The sequence below is a fragment of the Haliaeetus albicilla genome, chromosome 6 (genome assembly GCF_947461875.1).
Source record: "Haliaeetus albicilla chromosome 6, bHalAlb1.1, whole genome shotgun sequence".
In the NCBI taxonomy this organism is placed as follows: Eukaryota; Metazoa; Chordata; class Aves; order Accipitriformes; family Accipitridae; genus Haliaeetus; species Haliaeetus albicilla.
Genome location: NC_091488.1, coordinates 654,568 through 672,700, shown reverse-complemented (window position 1 = coordinate 672,700; position 18,133 = coordinate 654,568). Strand labels below are relative to the sequence as shown.

The 18,133-nt window shown below is 41.4% G+C and overlaps 1 protein-coding gene across 3 annotated transcripts in view; it reads right to left on the bottom strand.

Annotated features, from left to right (window-relative positions):
* Nucleotides 1-3,900: 3,900 nt before the first annotated feature.
* The window catches only part of CDKL5 (cyclin dependent kinase like 5), a 125,042-nt gene continuing 110,809 nt past the window's right edge, over nucleotides 3,901-18,133 (bottom strand). For all 3 annotated transcript variants that reach the window (XM_069784768.1, XM_069784770.1, XM_069784769.1), the window contains 4 exons: nucleotides 17,804-17,906; nucleotides 13,718-13,840; nucleotides 12,470-12,589; nucleotides 3,901-11,166 (listed from right to left, as the gene is read on the bottom strand). In XM_069784768.1, the coding sequence (XP_069640869.1) occupies nucleotides 10,780-11,166; nucleotides 12,470-12,589; nucleotides 13,718-13,840; nucleotides 17,804-17,906 (733 nt within the window). In that variant the 3' untranslated portion in view covers nucleotides 3,901-10,779. The remainder of the gene's footprint in view (nucleotides 11,167-12,469; nucleotides 12,590-13,717; nucleotides 13,841-17,803; nucleotides 17,907-18,133) is intronic.

Here is an 18,133-nt window from a genome sequence, read left to right as displayed (position 1 = left end):
CTGTATCTCACACTCTCAAATCACCTCATGTCCCCATGTATCAGGTCCCCTCTGGCCTGAGCTGCTGTGGCCGGTTTTGGGACCAGCGTTGGTGCCTTGTGCGCGGGGTGGCCAAACCCTCGCCGTATCCTCTCTGGTTGTGCATTGACGCATCCCGGGGAGCCCAGGGTGCATTGCTCTCTGTGGGCGTTTGGGCACAGGAATAGGGACTGGCTCTCATTAACTGCCTCCATCTCCACGGCCTGACCCCCAGCAGCCTGAGGAATTTGGGGCATGAGGAGGCTTTGATAATGCACCCACCTCCCTGGGGTGACCGCCTGGGTGCTACAGCTCGTGTCCCTGCCTCTGCCTGGGAGCTGATGATGCTCAGCATGCCCCAGGTGGGAACTGCGGTCCCCACAGCTCCCACGTGGGAGGGCTGTGGGGGGCTCCAGGGTGGCAGCCACTGTTTGGCTTCCCACACACCAGTGGTACAAACCTGGCGGGTACCGGAGGCCTTTTTAACAGTGCGTGCAGCCATCCCAAAGAGTCACGGCATCAGCACCTGAACAGTCTCAGCGAAGAGGAGCGGCAGGAGGACAGTGGCACCGAGGCAGGCCATCTGCCTCCCGTGCCCTCTTCTTATCCCTAGGGGCAGAGAGGCGAATGCTTGGTGTGCAGGGCAGGAGTTGAGATGTGACTAAAACCAAATGAGATGTGACCAAAAACATGAGAAAAGCTTTTGGATGTCTGTGCAATTCGTTACATTTTATTCATTCATGAAGGCAGATGTTTCTGCCTTGTTTTTTTCCTGTATATAGAGACAAATAATAGCTGTCAGGAAAAGAAGCTGTTCTGGCGAGTCTAAAAGCTTCTGCTCCACTATACAAACAGTATGAAATCTACAGAGACATAGAAAAGACCAATCGCAATCTCCTGAGATGATTGTTATGTCACCATCACTCCCCTGCTTCCCCCTTACCCCCCAAAGGAGTTTTGCCTATCCACAAATGGGTCTAGGGACACATTTTCTCACCAAGAAATCAGTGAATCTGCGTGGCTCTCTAATGATTATCAGTTCAGGCAAGCTCTACCGAGAAGGTCCACTGAGCTCAAGGCAAGTCCTCCATGCAGCAGAGCTGTGGGACCAGCATGGGGTAACAGCCTCCCCCGAGGCACTGCATGTACAGTAACAGGGAGACAAGGGCTCTCCAACAGCCGACACAGCTCTTGCGTTAGTCACACCAACGCTGAAGCATTTCCAGGCCCTGGACACAGTTGCCATCACATTAACACACTGCTCTCCCTTCCCTAAATGCACCAGGGGCAGCTCTGCTGCGTGTCCCGGCGGGTGGTGACTGGTGGAGAGGAGGGTTGGTGCTCTTGTTTTGTTGTACGACTGAGGAATGGTGGGGTGAGGTTGGAGGGGTGCAAGGGTGGACTGGGCACCAGCCGATGAATATTTGTAGCACCCCAAAGCAGTTAAGCTTGGCTGTAGCTAATCAAAGCCTTGGCTGTGGCTGGCCTCTGAAGAGCTCCCATGCACAGTCCAGGGTTTCGCAAGTTGTCTGGTTTTGGAAATGCACCCTGTGGCAAGGGCCAAGAGCTCCTGTGTAATTTGGAAGAGCTTGCAGGCTTAATCCACAGCCTGAATGGATGGACCACACACCATTATACACCAAGGCACCACATGGAATTATGTATCTTCACATGACTGATCCTACATACAGGATATACTAAAACCTTGGACGGAGAAAAGACTGTCCAGGTAGAAAAGACCTGTGCTATCACTCTTCCAGCCTCCCAGCATCAAAGAAATTACTAGACCCTTTTTCCAGACTGAAATGTACAGCAATAAACAAGTGGAACTAACTGGCACATAGTGCATTTCACAGTTCATTTGCGTCTTGCCTCGCCCTGTCATTTGCCTGCAGTTCACCTCTCCAGCTTGCAATGGGGAAGGGACCTACTTCTGGCTTTCATTTGCAACGTCTAAATGGTTCCTGCTAAAGCAGGAGTTTCTGTTCTGATCCTAGCTATGCAGCTCACTTGCTAATCGACCTTTGGAAATTCACTTAACCTCTGCCTCTTATCTAAAAAGAAGGGTGCTGAGAGGCTTAATTAATTAAGTGGTCCTAAAATGCTTTTAGAATTGCACTTGACTTCCATCTCTGCATAAACGCAGCATGTTGGAGTAACAGCGTGACTAAGGGTGTTATGAAAGCGCGACAGAACCAGCCAAAATGCAATTACAAAAATACAAATCTTTTCCTCACGAAGTCTACCTTCTCCTAGCATATCCCTATCATTTTAATTTACTGGCACAGATGCCTCCAATCACAATTAATCAGGACAGAGCCAGGAACTGAGGCTGCAGGAGATGATGCAAAGCAGCGCTGAAAACACATTTATCTTCTAGGACTGAAAAACCTGCAGGTCTTTGCCTGCAGAGGTAGGGAGACCCAATGCACAGCTTTGCAACTGTGTAAAATGCAACAGGTTTGAAACAGGAGGCAGGACCAAGAGCTGCCTCCAGCTTCATGACCTGAATTTTTATTCTGGGATGCTTACAGAGAGAAGTGACGGAACTGTGCCCAGAAGTCGAGCTTGCCCTATCCAAGCTGTGTGATAAGAGACTGCCTCAGGCCTTCAGACCAGCCACACCATTTCTAAGTCAATAGCCCCATTTCTCTTAATGGGTACAGGCAGGAATTAGCCCTTCACTTCCCTCTGAGAGAAAAACGCCCACACCCGCACTCGCTGTGCTCCCCATGCCACAGGGGACCAACGCTGACTACACGGGGGCTGCCACGGCAAGATGCTCGACCCCTGCAAGGATGTGGCCACTCCATTCTCTGGAGCTTGGCCAGGGCTACAGAAAAGGGCACCAAAGCCTGGGGTCACTACCAGGAGGCCATTGAAAGCGTAAGCACAAAGTGAGGTTGTAAGAGTAAAGCCAAGTCCCCAGAGAGCGAGGCAGCTCAAGGAAAACAGGCATTTCCAACGCATTTCTGGCTGGGACTGTTGAAATGCTGGGCCGCTTGCCCTGGTGGAAGCTGAAGCCGTTAGCCTGGGCCAGCAGTCCCCGTTTGGGAGGTGACGGGCGCAGCTCAGTGAAGGCACCAGGCAGCAGCAGGTCCCGCTACAGTGGCAGCTGCGGCACAATGCGTCAGGCGGCTGTTCCGAGGATCTGAGCAGACCGCAGGTCCCGGCTTTCCACAGGTCTGCTGTGCTGGAGCGCAGAGGGAAAGAAGGGAGGCCAAGGTAAAGCGGTCCCTACTCCTCAGTTTGCTTCCAATTACCCTGAAGAATGAGAGACCAGCAGAGAAATATTTAAGGTTTTTTAAAGCTGCGCACAATAACAACAGAAGCCGTGGCCAGGACACATGAAAGAGGAACCCATCAAAAACCGTATCGCCGACACCTGAACGTTTGCGTGGAGGAGTCTCAGCTTACCTGTGGCTGTGATGAAATGCCAACATGCTACTCAACTGGTGGATCCCCTTCTACAGCAAAAGCAGTTTAAGGGCTGGAAATTTTCAGGGCCTTTTAACTTCTGGGTAGTGCCTGCCTGCTGAGGGGACTGGTGGGTTGATACTGTTCAAAAGGGAGAAAAGCAGAGATTCTTGCCCTGAAAGGCAGAAACCCACCCAATGTCTGCAGTGAGACTACAGGAATGGTGGGCAACGAGGTGCTTCAGAGCTGCTTTGCCTGTGCTCCTGTGCAGATGACGGGCTTGCAGACAGACGCAAGCCAGCTTCTCAGGTGGGGAGTTAGCCGGGACATGGCAGCGACCTGCCGGGCAAAGAAGTCCTGGTGCGGTTCTGTCCTGTTCTGCTCATCTGAGCCAAGCTAATGAATGGGGAGGTGCTCTGGACGAGACGTGTCAGGAATAAGATCAGCTGTTGAGCAATGCCAATGTTCTAGTGCAAAATCTGCATTTTTATTAAAGACATGTTTTGGAAGGCCCATTCAAAAATACATTGTGCTCAGTAAAAATTAACCATTTCCATGCTGATAATTAAGGTTACCACAGGATTTTTTTTTTTCCTCTTTTAGAATATTTACAGCAACAATAGAAATTGTACAGAAGTTAAGAATGGAATACATGCCCAAAAAAAAATCTGGTAAGGTGTACCAACAACATGATACAAAGGGTTGTATACAAACACTTTACAAATGGTTTATTAACTTGCATGAAGTCATCCTTAAATATTCAACACATTTTAAAATCAATTTGTATTCCAGGATTAAAAAGGTTAACACCACATCACATCCCTTCCACAACAGAAAGCATGGTAGATTTAAAAGTTTGTGCGCTTCGGATTTCTAGTAGCTGTTAAAAAACATGGGGGAATCTTATCCATAAATTTAGAAGTTTTGAAAGCTACCTCCCCAGCCTGTTATTTTTGGAGTGATCTGTACTAGCAGATTGTGATAAAAGATCACATTTTTCTAAATCTCATTCTTCCTTCCTCCTCCCAAATGACACAAATTCAGAACTCAGCATTTCACAGTGGACATCTAAGCAGTCCTGGAAGTCCTTAGCAGATTAACCAGATTTTAAAATGCCCGCATAGAATTTCCAACAAACTTAAGCTTTCAGGGAAGATTTTAGCTTATTGTTTCATATAAACCAAATATATATATACGTTACTCCTTTCAATTAGACATATCCTTCAGTAGTACGAGTCTAAGATGTGCACTAGCAAAAAAAAAAAGTAAGAAGAAAAGGAAAGTCAAGACAGTTACCTACACTTAAAGCTTTGCCTTGTTACTAAACAGTTAAAAGCTCTGCCATTGGATTTACATGTCAAGAGTTCACACCAAGAGGTTCATATCCTATAGGAAACTTGAATAGCAGCTTCCATCTCGTGCTATGAACATGCTTTAACGTTGCTAATGGAAAGCTCTATGACAGCAGTTACTTCACAACGCATTTCTATGCCTGTACAATTAAGATGCCACCTTGCATTTCTCAGAACGGATCCAGAGAAACAATGCCCTGTGAAAACAGAGACCTGGTGGAACGAAAAGCCTGGTAGGCAGCGTGTTTTGGTGGGGGCACAATGAGGTAAGGTATCTCACCCAGATGAAATGGAAAATTAAAATGAAGAAAATCCTGAGCAAGTCTAAGGATAGCTGTTTGAATAAAACAGCAAACAGGGTGGAGTAGTAGATAAGGCCTCTAACTCCCTGATAATCTGCACTAGAGAAACGACAAAGAACAAGGCAACTGCAATATTTGAGAACCACAAGGGGAAGGGCAAGGGAAGACTGCAAAGCAGTGCAAAGGATGGCATCGGGATTCCAGAGGGAGAGCTCAGATGGCTTGGAGGTTTCAGAAGTATATCAGATGAAGGCCCGTCAAGATTTTATTACTTGGTTGCTAACAGTACCTAGAGGAAGAATCTTTTTATATGTCTCTTCAAAATTTGGAGTCAATAATAATAACAAACCAACCAAATCTCGACCACATTCTGCAAGAGAGAGGAGGTAGATTGACTCGCAGAGAAGACAAGAGATGTGTAGAGTCACTCTTAGCCCAAGTCACAAATTCCGTGTTCAGACTCTTAGGCCACGTCTTAAGAGCCACTTTTGCCTGGCTGCATATTTTGAGTTATGTTCTAAAAGAGCCCGAGAAGCAATCTGATTTGGTGGAATGAAAGCATCCAAACATAGCGGGGCTGGTCCTCTCACACTTCTCATGCACCTTCCACTCAGTTTGTCAAAAGCCAACTTTTGCACCAAACAACTGGCTGTACACAAGGTAACAAATAAGCATCCAAGCAGAACTCGGAGCAAGTAAAATGCAGATCTAATTCATCAGATTTACCTGTGCTGTCTCATGGAGTAGCTGTTTAGACAGTCCACAGAGAAAACAGATGACCTACCACAGCTTTTCTCTTCCAATTGAAAGAGGATCTCCTATGAAATTTGGGTTGCTTAATTATCATGAAATTTGCTTCACGGTTGCAAAATGAGAAATCTTCAGTTTCAGTACAACATCTGAACCAAGTGATGTGCATGAGCCTTCGCTTGTCTGATGAGCCTGAGCATTGATGTACTGCTGCTGTGCGACCCTTTGAAAAAGGAGCCAACATCTAGAACTTCCAAACTGTGTTATATTAAAAGGGTTTACTCAAATTGCTGTCTTTTTAACAAAGGCCAGAAGTCAAATGGCTTTTCTCCTCATTTACTACAAACCCAGTTAATGAATGGTTAATATCACGACACCATTAGAAAGAGCTGTGTAGGGAAAGGCACCTGTTCTTAAATAGTGTCCTGATTTGAAGGTCATTTAAAAATGGTTAAATAGGGCACATCACCTTTCCTATCATCTTCTGTGACACTCCTATCCTATTTCGAATGATGGGCCTACTTACAACAGCCCAGATGCATGGTTTATGATATAACCCCATTAACAGATGTATTATGTATGCTAGCTGGAATGGAAAAAAATAAACATTCATTGCCACCCCACAGTCTGCAGTATATTATATATGACTATCCTTTTCATACTCTTCGTGTGACTGGGATTCAAATATTCTCCCAGCTCTGACAGTGTTCAACACATACAGAATTAATTACATGCAGATATTTTTGAAGCATGTCTCACTACCAAATCATTATAAGACAACAAAAAACTGAAACATGAATAAAAACCTCAAACACTTCTAGAGCATGGCTCCCCTCAAAAGCGGCTGGGTTTTGCCTTAGCTAAATAGATCACAACAGTGATTTCAGAGCTGTATCATCTGTGTTCCCATTCTTATAAGGGAGGTCTACAGCACTGAATTGTTAAGAATACATAGCTTTTTCTGGGTGAACACAGGAGTCTACTCAGCTAATAGCTACAACAGCTTTTGAAGAAAAAAGAAAAGGTTGCTATGTAGCTTTTTACACTAGTAAGGTTCATCTGTTAAGAGACCTAACTGCAATGACAAGGACTGGCTAAAAGCCTATTACAGGACACTGCTTCTTGAAGAATCACTCCAGCTTTGCTCCCAGAAACAGGTTGGTGTAGCAGAGAGAAAGGCGACAAGCCTAAGGATGACCTGAGGGTGTCTCGTACGTTTGGAAGTTTGAAGCCTGTTTTAATACTGATCTAAAAGAGCAAGTATTGGTAAACAGAGTGGCATCAGGACCCACACATTTAGGTGGGTCTGACTTGGTATCAGAAATCAAAGCTTGGTACCAGTCCCAAGCCCTGTGGGATGGGGAGTGTTTTTGGAAGAAGGGACCAAATCTGGGATTGCTGACTTCCTGCCAAGAACTGTGCCCCGTGCTCTGTGCTGGTGACCTCCCAGAGGAGCAACAAATCTTGGACTGTGACACGTGGAGCAAAAAGTATTAAAGAGCTCTAAGGGACTGTTCTCTGTGGTCAGGTCTGCTGAAGAAAAATATGTTGTTCTAGGTTAATACATTGACATGGCAGTTTAAAAGGACAGCTTAAACACATATACAATTTCAGTTTAGATGAGCTTAAGGTGCTTCTTTTTCACTTAAAAAGAGCTCAAGAGCTATAGGAAAAACATATAGACAAGTTTAGGCAGCTTGAGTTCTGCAAAATGACTATAATTCATTTCTGAAACTTGGTTTCTATTCACATCATTAATGATGCCATAAGGCAAAACAGATTGCCAAAGAATAAAATGCAGTTTAACTAAGATACTCTATACTAAGTAAATCTATAGAGCATGTAGCACAAGACTCACAGACCAGTGAAGAGGAAAGCTCACACTTACAAAATCATTTGCCCTGTAATTCTCTTCCCCTTTATTGAGCCAGCAAATCTCAGTCACTATAAGACGACTCCTTTGGAAGCCTCAGCAAAATTACATTAGTAATATTCTAAATATTGGGAAGTTAGACCAGGATAAAAATACATAATTTATCCCAGCACCAGCTGGCCAAGCTGCTGAAATTCCTTTCCAACAGAAGGAATAAAATACTACATACATTCAACACAATTTAGTATTCAACCGAAATCTACTATGGTTTGTTGAATTCAAGAAGAAAATGCAGTATGAAGTAGAAACAACTTTCTGTAAATATGGGCCACCAAATACTTGAACATTCCTTGGGTCACCTTTGCTAACTACTTTAAACAGCTATATGTACAGTCAGAGATTACCCTGATTTAACTTAATGGGTACTGAGAAAAAAAAAAAAAAAATCTTTTGGAAACATTCTTCCTTGCTAGCAATCAGAACAGCCACATACAGCCCAGTATCATCATCCCCAGCATGAAGCTCTTACCAGCAAGCTAAAAGTCTTGCAGAGGCAAAAGGATACATATCCACAAAGTACAGAAGAGTCTAGTCTGAACGCTCCCTTGGAGGCATTGCAACCGTACTGCTCAGAGCCCCACTCTCGGACACTGCTTTTGTGAGGGATTTCAGTTGCATCAGCCCATTTCAAAGCAGGACTAACAGGACTAACCTAGTTGTGACCAACTGGTGAATCCAAAAGAGACTGCGGAAACATGCTGCTGAACTCTGGCAGTGATGACTAGTAAATACCACAATGTCCTTCCTGGATGCCCACCAAACTTATAAAAAACTGAATGCCCTTTCATGTCTACTGTATTTATATATGCTATATATATGATATATCAACACAGTATATATCACATATATCTAGATATCATATATCATATATGTCTATAGAAAATCACATGCACTTTTCTTGCAGGCAATTGACAAAGAATTCTTATTCTGTAATTTTTCAAATTTACTAGACTGACTTTTAGTCCTGGACAAACCTGATGTAACATCTTTCCATATTGCACTTTCTGACAAAGATTTTTAGAGTAGTGGTGCCAAATTTGCTGCTGTTGGAACTTTGGTATGACTTGAGAGGTGCTGAACAGCATGTCCAGTTTGCACTGTTATTCAAGTAGGAAGTTCAGCTCTTACTGCCTGGCGGCTTCTGTTAACTACATCTATGGCTAAATCACTGAATTTACATTCAGGTTAATCTCTTTTTGGAGAAGACAATGTATTTGCAAGTACAAGTGTCTTATGAGGACAGCATCTAGAAAACGAACTATGCTGCAGAGTAACGACGGAGTTGAACTAATGTGTTTAAAAAGGAAAGATTGTATTGTTCTGACACTACAGGCCTGACTTTCCTCTTATTGCACAACATTTAGACTGGTGTAACTCTTTTGACTCCTACAAGCTCACCTTTGATTTAGTTTACCGGTAGCAACAAAAGAATCAGGTTGTGCATTTGCTACACTCAGCATTCACCAACCTGAAGGCAGTTTTAACAATGTTGTACAGGAGACTGGAACCCAAGATCTACTATTTTGCTGAGACTGGTAACTGAACTGTGTACGGGAATATTCGGATAGTAAGATCTAAGGAGAAATTAAGCTGCATGGCAACCTTCTCCCTCAATATCCAAATAGCGGATTTGTAGCTTTAAATACATCCTGAAATATAATACAAAGTGCAAGAGTAGTTTAAATTTAAATACAGTGTTTATCTTATTAGTTAATAGATTGCTAAACAAGATGTAAAATACACATATGCATAAAAGCTTACACCATGATCTGCAGTGCCATGCTATGCGTAAGTGTCAAAGTTTGGCATTTCACTTGCAATTCATGCTATGTTTCTTTGGTTTTCACCCCTGCTATTAAGTGGAAGAGCACCTGCTTTAGCCTGTAGTCATGGGGCACTTTATCTCTTTAGAGGAAACAAAAATTTGGTACTGGGTCTCTGTGCTCTTGATGCAGAAATCCCATTAATATTACTAGGAAAGCTAAGGACACAGGGGGGAACGTACTACATTTAGATTACTGTACAGTTCTGCAGTCTCTTACATTTAGCCAATACTTCCAACAAAATAGCCCATAATAAAGCTTGGAATTGAATGTTGTCTTTTGTTTGTTACCAATAATGCCTATGATACCAGGCTCTCATAGCTGAGCAGGATTCATACTGTTACAGTCACATTTATATCCACATTCAACTTCCTTTTATTAGAAGTATAATACTGCACTTTATATCACAAATGTATAAAAATATGGCAGATAGTGTCATAACAATACTTTTCTTTTAAATGAGTATATTTAAAAAACAGACAGTTATTTTCCATTTATATATATATATTTATATATAGAATAAAATACTCCTGATGCAATATATAAATGTTACCGTTAGTTTTTTATAGAAACTACTGTAGCTGTTGCACTGCTTCACAATGTTTCAAACAGCTCAAAATAACTTTACATTATAACATAAAAGATATGATTATAACAGTACGATATTAGGTCATCATAAATAAATATTACAAATCCTATCAAATATGGAAAGTTAAAAAACAAATTTAAGACATACAATTTAACTTTAAACCCTTAACAGGGATACACTTTATCACATAAACCCCACTGTTTTAACTAGGCAGCAAAAAATGTAGTAAGGGCATAGGTCTAGACATGAATGTTTTCACCCTTCTAAGTGCCAATACATACCAGAAGTCTCCCAGCTTTCAGACAGAGATGTGCACTAAGCTGGAATGTAAATGAGAGAAAATGGCATTGCATTTTTCTCCCTAACCGGCACACTCTGCCTGGCATCCAGTGACATTTCTGATGACTGGTAATTCAGAATTCAACTTGTTTTACTGTATAATCCCTGACTCTCACTGTGGTGCCAAACAGCATAGCTCCACATGTACATATTGCACACCTTTATAAAGCTGAAAATGCAGTCTTACCATCACCAGAACCACCACTGCTCCCCTACGCTGATCTCCGCCCGAACTGGCCTGTTTTCTGGAGTGCAATTACAAGGCTGTCTCTTTCAAATCATTCAGGTTTGGCATTCGCGATCGGTTTGTTCGGTTATAGGTGTGCCCGTTCTGTCCGCTCTTGGAAGGCAGCTGATCGGAGTAGGGAGGCCCATCGCTGGCACTCCTGTTTACCGGGGAGACGTGCCAGGTAGGTTCCAGCTGGCTTGGTAACTGCAGCGTCGGCCGGCTTTTCGGCTGAGGCTCTTGCCGCACGTTGCTGCTGCCGCTGCTGGAGCTTTGACTCATGGGGTGAATTCGCACTTCAGAAAAAGAAGCTTTGGCTGGCTGACTTGGTAAGGGCTGGAAGCGAGGCTCAGCAGGGACAGGATGGTTTGAAGAGGAGAGGTGTAAGAGCTTTCGAAGAGATTTTAATGGCTGGCTCTGAAAGACATGTGGAGAAGCACTTCACCTTCTGCTCTCCGTCCTATCAGACTTCTATAACAACTGTCATATGCTAAACTGAACACCTTGAACCTCACAGGACTTCTTCGCTTTTAATTTGTATTCATTTGGAATATTTCATTCCAAGCTATGAGTACACACCTGAGAAAATGTCTTCTCATTACGGTTCAATCTATTAGCTACCTGAAAAGATGGAACCTTTTCTACATCAGAAAAAAGAATTGTTCCCATCAGTTATTTTAACCTTGTTTCGTATGAAAAAGGAGGCATAGGCAGTTGCATTAGCTGTCTATCTGTCACTACTCCTGCTATTAACTTCAGAATCTCAGCCACTTTTTATGAGGCACAGATATCAGAAATCCAAAGTTCCTAAAAATTCTGTGAACATCAATTAGGGGTTGGAGAGTCTTGAGTAATCATCTGCACTGAAGTAAGGGCTGACAGAACTCAGCAGTTAGATACTTTGCTTGCTGGCAGCTGGGTGATAAGCTGCTCTAGACCCTCACAGCTTCTTTGACTGGTGAGCAAGCTGAAGGAAAATGGAGACATGGGGTTACTGAAATGGGTAGCAAGAGCCTGGGGAAGCCTGAGTACACAAAGTGGTATGAAAACAGACTCATTAAATTCCACAGCTCACAGAGCAACTTGCTTCCTCGAACACTGCAGCTGCAACAAACCCTCTTCTTCAGTTTTCAATGCTGTAACGGCAACAGAGCACTGCACTGAAGCTCCCCCCAAACCCTGCCCCCCCCCAGCTGGTTTTAGAACTGGAGAAAATAAAGTTGCATTAGTGCAGTGCTGCGCTCCAATAACGTAGCCTGCTTAAACCGCAGTCCGTGCCAGCTGAGGCACAGCCGCGCCGTGACGTGGTCATGATGCTCTGGTGACCCCATCGAGTATCAAACTGTTTCAAGCCACAGCGTGCCCTTAGGATTCACCGTTCCTCACAGAGCTAATGCGAGGGCTTTTCTACAGCATGGCACCGCTACCACAGACCTCCACGGAAAGGCTGCTTGCCTCTAACACAAAAACATAACTAATAATTTCGAAAGGCTCAAAGACTGACACAGGGACATTTAGCGTCTCTTCTTTTCTTTGTCATTTGTGCCTAGATTTTCAAAGAATTATGCAGGGCTGCAGGCACATGATTTTTCACATTCAGTAAGCGGGGAATGGGAAGGTTGGGAAATAACATCAAACGCAATTTTTCTATTCACCAGAGAAAAAGCTGTCAAGATACCTCAGTGATGTTAAAATACAGGGAATTGATAATGCCACTTACATGAGGCTGGATTTCTGTCATCTTGTCAGGATGCCAATCCTTCTGCCTGCTGCTCTGGTGATTAGAAGAATGAATGGCTTTCTGTAATGCCAAGAGATCCTGACCATCACTGCTAGGCATCTGCAACAAAATATTAAATACTGGTCTCCTAATATATTCTTAAGAATACCTGTAAATCATTTCCCCCTGTTGATTACAGAACCCAAGTGAAGCCCATTACTGCAGCAGAATTGCAATGACCTTTTGATATTTTTCCCCATAGTAAGAGCAAGTGGCTGTGGATATCATGCAGATTTGCTATACCCTTAAGCCCTCAAAGCATTCGCATGCTGTTAGTGTTACTTGCTGTAAGAGAGAGCAGTTAAACAAGGCTTAAAAAAAAAAAAAGAAATAAAAAATTGTTGAGCCTCATCTTCGTTTAAAAAGCATTCCATACTGCAGTTAAGACCATGGATCAGTTCTATAAATTTGTTCCCGAGTGAAGCAGACTAAAGTCTCTCTAAAATGATGTCTGGTTGATTTTGCCATGACAAACCAAGAGCTTTTCCTTTCCCCGTCTTTCTCCTCCTCCATAAATATCCCAAACTAGAGCAAAAAGTAAGACACCCCCCCCCCAGGTGAAAATCCAACAAAATTTATGGCAGAAGATATGTAGAGTTTTCTCTCATTTCAAGAATTCTAAGCAAAAAAAGGACAGTTAAAATGTAACCTATTTTTAATGCAAGCTGTCTTTTACCATGAACAATAAGGACAAACAAAAATACAGCAGAGGCATGAGCTAAAATGTAGGTTTCAGACAATTTGTTGGTAATATTTGATTAATTAAATTTATATATAATGGAGCAGTTTGCATAAAAAAATGTATTTACAATATAGCTATAAAAAAACAGGCTAATTTTTTTCCTGACTGAAACAGAATGAGACAGTTTAATTTTAAACATACATGATTTCACAACTATTTTCCTCCTTTAGTCTTAGTCCCAGGGCTCATTCTCTCTGGAACTGTGTGTATTACATTTTCAGTATATCAAATACTAACAAAAAAAAAAAAAATAAAAAATTAAAAAATCTAGGCACAATCTATTTCAACAGAACTGCCAATTTTTCTTAAATTTATTGAACTGGCCCAAGATACTTAACTGGCATGAAGAGATAGTGATCCCATGAAAATAAAACACATGCTGCTGTAGTCAGTAAAACAAGTTTACTGGAGCATTTTACAGTGCTACTGTACTTAAAAATTAATACCATGGGTAGAGTGACTACAGGAAGCTTTTTCAAAGAAGAACTATGCTTTAAATTATTCTTTGAATTAAAAAGAGGAAAGAGGGATTTCTTGATGCTTGGATTCTCCCCGTTGGTTGAGTCTGTCTGCAATATAAGATACAAAAACTAAATGCATAGTATTTCAGTTCAAGAGATCTGTCCTTACTATATTAATTATTTTTCTTTTTTTTTTTTTTTTTTTTTTTAACTTCAACAATATATGGTATCAATCCTATATTTTGCTTTGGGAAAATATAATAGCGATAGAACGAAAAAAGCATACGGAACAAATTCAAGGAACTCAATGCATATAAAAAGAGACCAGTACACCTATTCTTCTATCCATGTTCATTAGGAATGCACACTGCGTTTTGAAGACTTTTGCAAACAACCGGTAGGTCTTGTTGACTTTATTGAGCTTTGGATCAAATCCTGTAATTCTGGCAATCATTTGTTACTTATGATAATGACCTAAAGCAGTATGAAATTTCTTATTTTTATATAAATAAAATATCAAAGATACACTAACAATAATAGCAATCGGTTTCAGAATGAGCAGTTGATAGCTACCTCTAGAAGAAATAAGAGTATTCTGTTTTTAACCTGTAAAAAGAGCTAGGGCTCCAAGAGGAATTATTTCAATTCTGACAAAAATATGCCATCAACAATTTCATGTAGAACTGCAAGGGCACTGGCTGTTTTATTTTAATTTCTGTAACACAACCAAAGAGCATACCAATGGATGCACAAACAACAAACAGAACTATCAAGTATTAAAATTATGAATGGGACTGTTTCTGCCCTGCTCAGGTACAAACAAGCATTGGACACATATGCTGTGTCTAGCATTATTCTGCCTACCAAAAGAAAACTTTATAATACAATATAATGATTATATCACAAAAGAGAATGATGGATGCACTACCAAAAGCAAGGGTTTTCAAAGAGCTTTCTGAGCTTCTAGATTCCATTCAAGTTAATGAAAGAGAGAGCTGCTAATTAGCATAGCTTGTTTAGGAACTTTATGGTTAGAAGAATTTCCTGTTTCAAGTTCAGTAAATTAAAAAGGAATCAAAGCATCGCTAGGAGAAATGCTCACCTGCAACTGTTTTTTTTCCAAAGCAGATAATTTCTTCAGACCCATAGCTTGTGATATGTGCCAAAATCTGCAAAACTCAGGCTCCTCTGAAGATAGCACCTATCGACACTGATGTTTGAAACCCATGTGCACAACCCGCATGGGTATCGAATGGTTTGGTGTCAGATGACAGAAAAAACTCTGACTGTAGCAATCCTCAAAACCTTTTGCTACTTTACTGAAAGACTCCAAATAAGACGAAAAGGAGAATGGGTAAGAATAGCTCTGCAAAATGAATATTGCAGAGAATTCCTGTAGCTGGTAGTAACAATTATTATCCCATGGGGAACTGCACCTGGAGAACTCTAGGGAGAATGATTAATGGGAACAACTCTGCAGGAGGAAGTGTCAGGACTTGGGATCAGTTCTGGGCTATTAGAGATTTTGAGAATGACATTATTAAGATGATGTCTTCAATCCAGTTTCAGGTATCTTTTGTGACTCTTAGGATGATCACTAGCAAAATGAGACTTGCCAAAGGATATCAGAAGTGAATAGTAGCTAGCTATGATGTGTGCTTCTCAGCATTGTGACAGTTCTCAGGTCTAGTCTGCTATTTGCTGCAAGTCTGTGTTAGAGTAAATAAGTGGAATTTCATACTTCTAGGACTCTGTAAGAATTATAAGCCTCAGAAAAAACTTGGGTAGTCATAAGCTATCTGTTAGATTTGTGAATATGAATTCACAGAAAACATTATTTATGTAGTTGAGGAGCTAATATTATAGTGCTGTTAACAGCTTTTACTACTGAAGTCAAACTTGGTGCGGAACTGAAGATAATAATTTTTGTTTGTGCTGGAAGATCCTAATGAACATCCCAATGTTTGTTAGGCAGATGTTCTCAACTAACAGACGAAGAAGAACAAAGAACAGTGTCTGAACCAGACACTTGTACACACATTGGTGGGTACAGTCTACCCCTAGGTACTGTCCTGTTAAACAGCTGTAAGTAGAAATGAAAAGAGTTTTTCATTCTCTGGTTGGGCCCAAAAACCAAGCTGATGTCAGAAAGTTTCTAGCTGAGGATGCAAGAGTTTTATCACTACCTTGTTTCACTAATTTATTTATCTTCCTGTGAGGTACTAGCTTTAACTAGCCAACAAAACTTTCCCTTATGCAAAACCTCTCTCTCCCCCCCTCCCCTTCCCCTCCTCTTCTTAAGAGTGAGAAGAATAGGAGTAAGGATTATGCAAAAATCTGTCCTGTCTTGTAATCAGTGATGTTTTTGGTAGCTATAGATCAAGGCACTTGTGATTTAGATATTTTGGAACGTGCTAGATTTTGAGATGCAACACAATCTGGTCTGTATTTCCTTCATGTAGGGTTCGGCGTTCGGAAGATCTCGCGATGTCACGGAAAGTTAGAGGGTTAGTCGCAGCCTTATGATGTGTCTGTAATCCCGCCTACCCTTGTTAGTGTAAAAGGAATTGACTGCGCAATAAAAGGCGGAAGTTGGCGCTCACACTGTGTGTGTTATCTGTCTCTTTCCCTGGTCTGGGGGTGATCAGTGATCTAATCGTGGCACCTTGATATGCAGCGAACGCTACACCTTCACACAGTTTAATGTGGAAGCAGTTGATATACCATCTATCACCTGGGTTTCTGAAGTCTTCCTTGCCACCACGTCTGAATGGCTGGAATCAAAGTAGACTAGAACAGTACAAATTTAACACTTCGGTTTTGGAAAATGCATCACTAGAAGCAAGGGCCTTAGGTGTGCTAACCTTTCATGGACATTCTGGTATCAAATAATCCCAGAGTTATAATCTAGACATTTTGTTCAGCTGTGTAATGCAAATCATCATATTTGAACTGCGTACAGGTATCAGGATGAACAAGTTCAGAAGGAGAGGTAGATACCACTGCTCTAAAACCTGCCCAGCAGGAAGGCGAGGTGCATTTTTGAGTGGTAGTTAACACACACATGCACATGTTCCATACAGTTCAAAGAAACTAAACCTCCCCCCTTGACAATCACTTTTCTCCCCCAATTTTCAATAGACCTCCACCAACAGCCAGAGTCATGCCACCTCACTCTGTGACAGCAGATATTTTGATTTAGTTACTCCTCTTCGCCAGGAGCGAGTGTGATTTACGCCATTCTGAGAACCTTCAAAACTGTAACTGCAGTTACACTTACAGAAACATTGCAACTTTATGTAAATGATATTTTAAATATTTTATTGCTTCCAGAACTGTCAGTTGAGAATGAGATGAGATGATGTTAGGTTACTTCAGTTCTTAGGGAAATTTTCATTATAAAGCTTTGGGAAATGTTAATATATCACTGCTCTCTGATAAAAGAGTCCTTTATCCCTCCCAAAAACTAGATGATAATGTAAAAATGTAAAAGACACCAAAGGCTTATACTGAATAACAAAAGCCACAATCCATTCCCCAACAAAACGTAAAACATGAGGAATGGTTAAGACACATCATCCTTATTCCAGCCATGGGGTGCAGCAAGAAGATGGAGGCTGTTATCAAGACAATGCCATAAAAAAGACTGGGAAGAATTCTCATTTATAACCATTTGATCTCCTCCTAATGGGTGTCTGAAATTATTCAAGCTCTGAGGACACACAATAATGCATTTACCATTCTTGGAATGGCATCACCATATCCTGCAAAAGAATCTGCTGCAACATCAGCTTAAAACTTGCATCAAAACTGGCTCTCAAAGGGTCTGAATGAAAACAAAGATGCACAGGACTAGTAGGTGAAGAAATATTTGAAAAGGCAGATAAATAAACCATGAACAGGAGAGGAATTTGACTTTCATATAGTGAAGAGAGAAAATAAAAGAACAAGTAGATACAGGCAGGCATGATCATAAATAACACAAAGGTACTGTACTAATCTAGCATATTAAAATGGTATAATTCAAAACTGATAAAACATTTTTTTCTGTTAGAAATACTGTATACTTACAGTTTGAGATTTCTTCTTTTTCTTTTTTATTGCCCTGAAAAAACCTTGCTTTTCTTTCTCCTTGAGCTGTTCTGAGTGACTGTTAAGGTTTTCAGGACTTTTCCTAAACATGAAATAAGGTATTGTAAGAGAGATTTTCTTTTGATATTATACATGTTCTGTGTAATAATGAGATCTGATGCCAAAGAATGCAAATTATTGATTAAAGCAAAAAGATTCTCAATGTTTTAGCATTCATTGGTTCAAGGGTTACTGTACAAACACCGGATAAATAGTCTTATTAAATGGGATAGGAGGAACACAGTGTTAGGGTAAAATGACTAGCTCAAA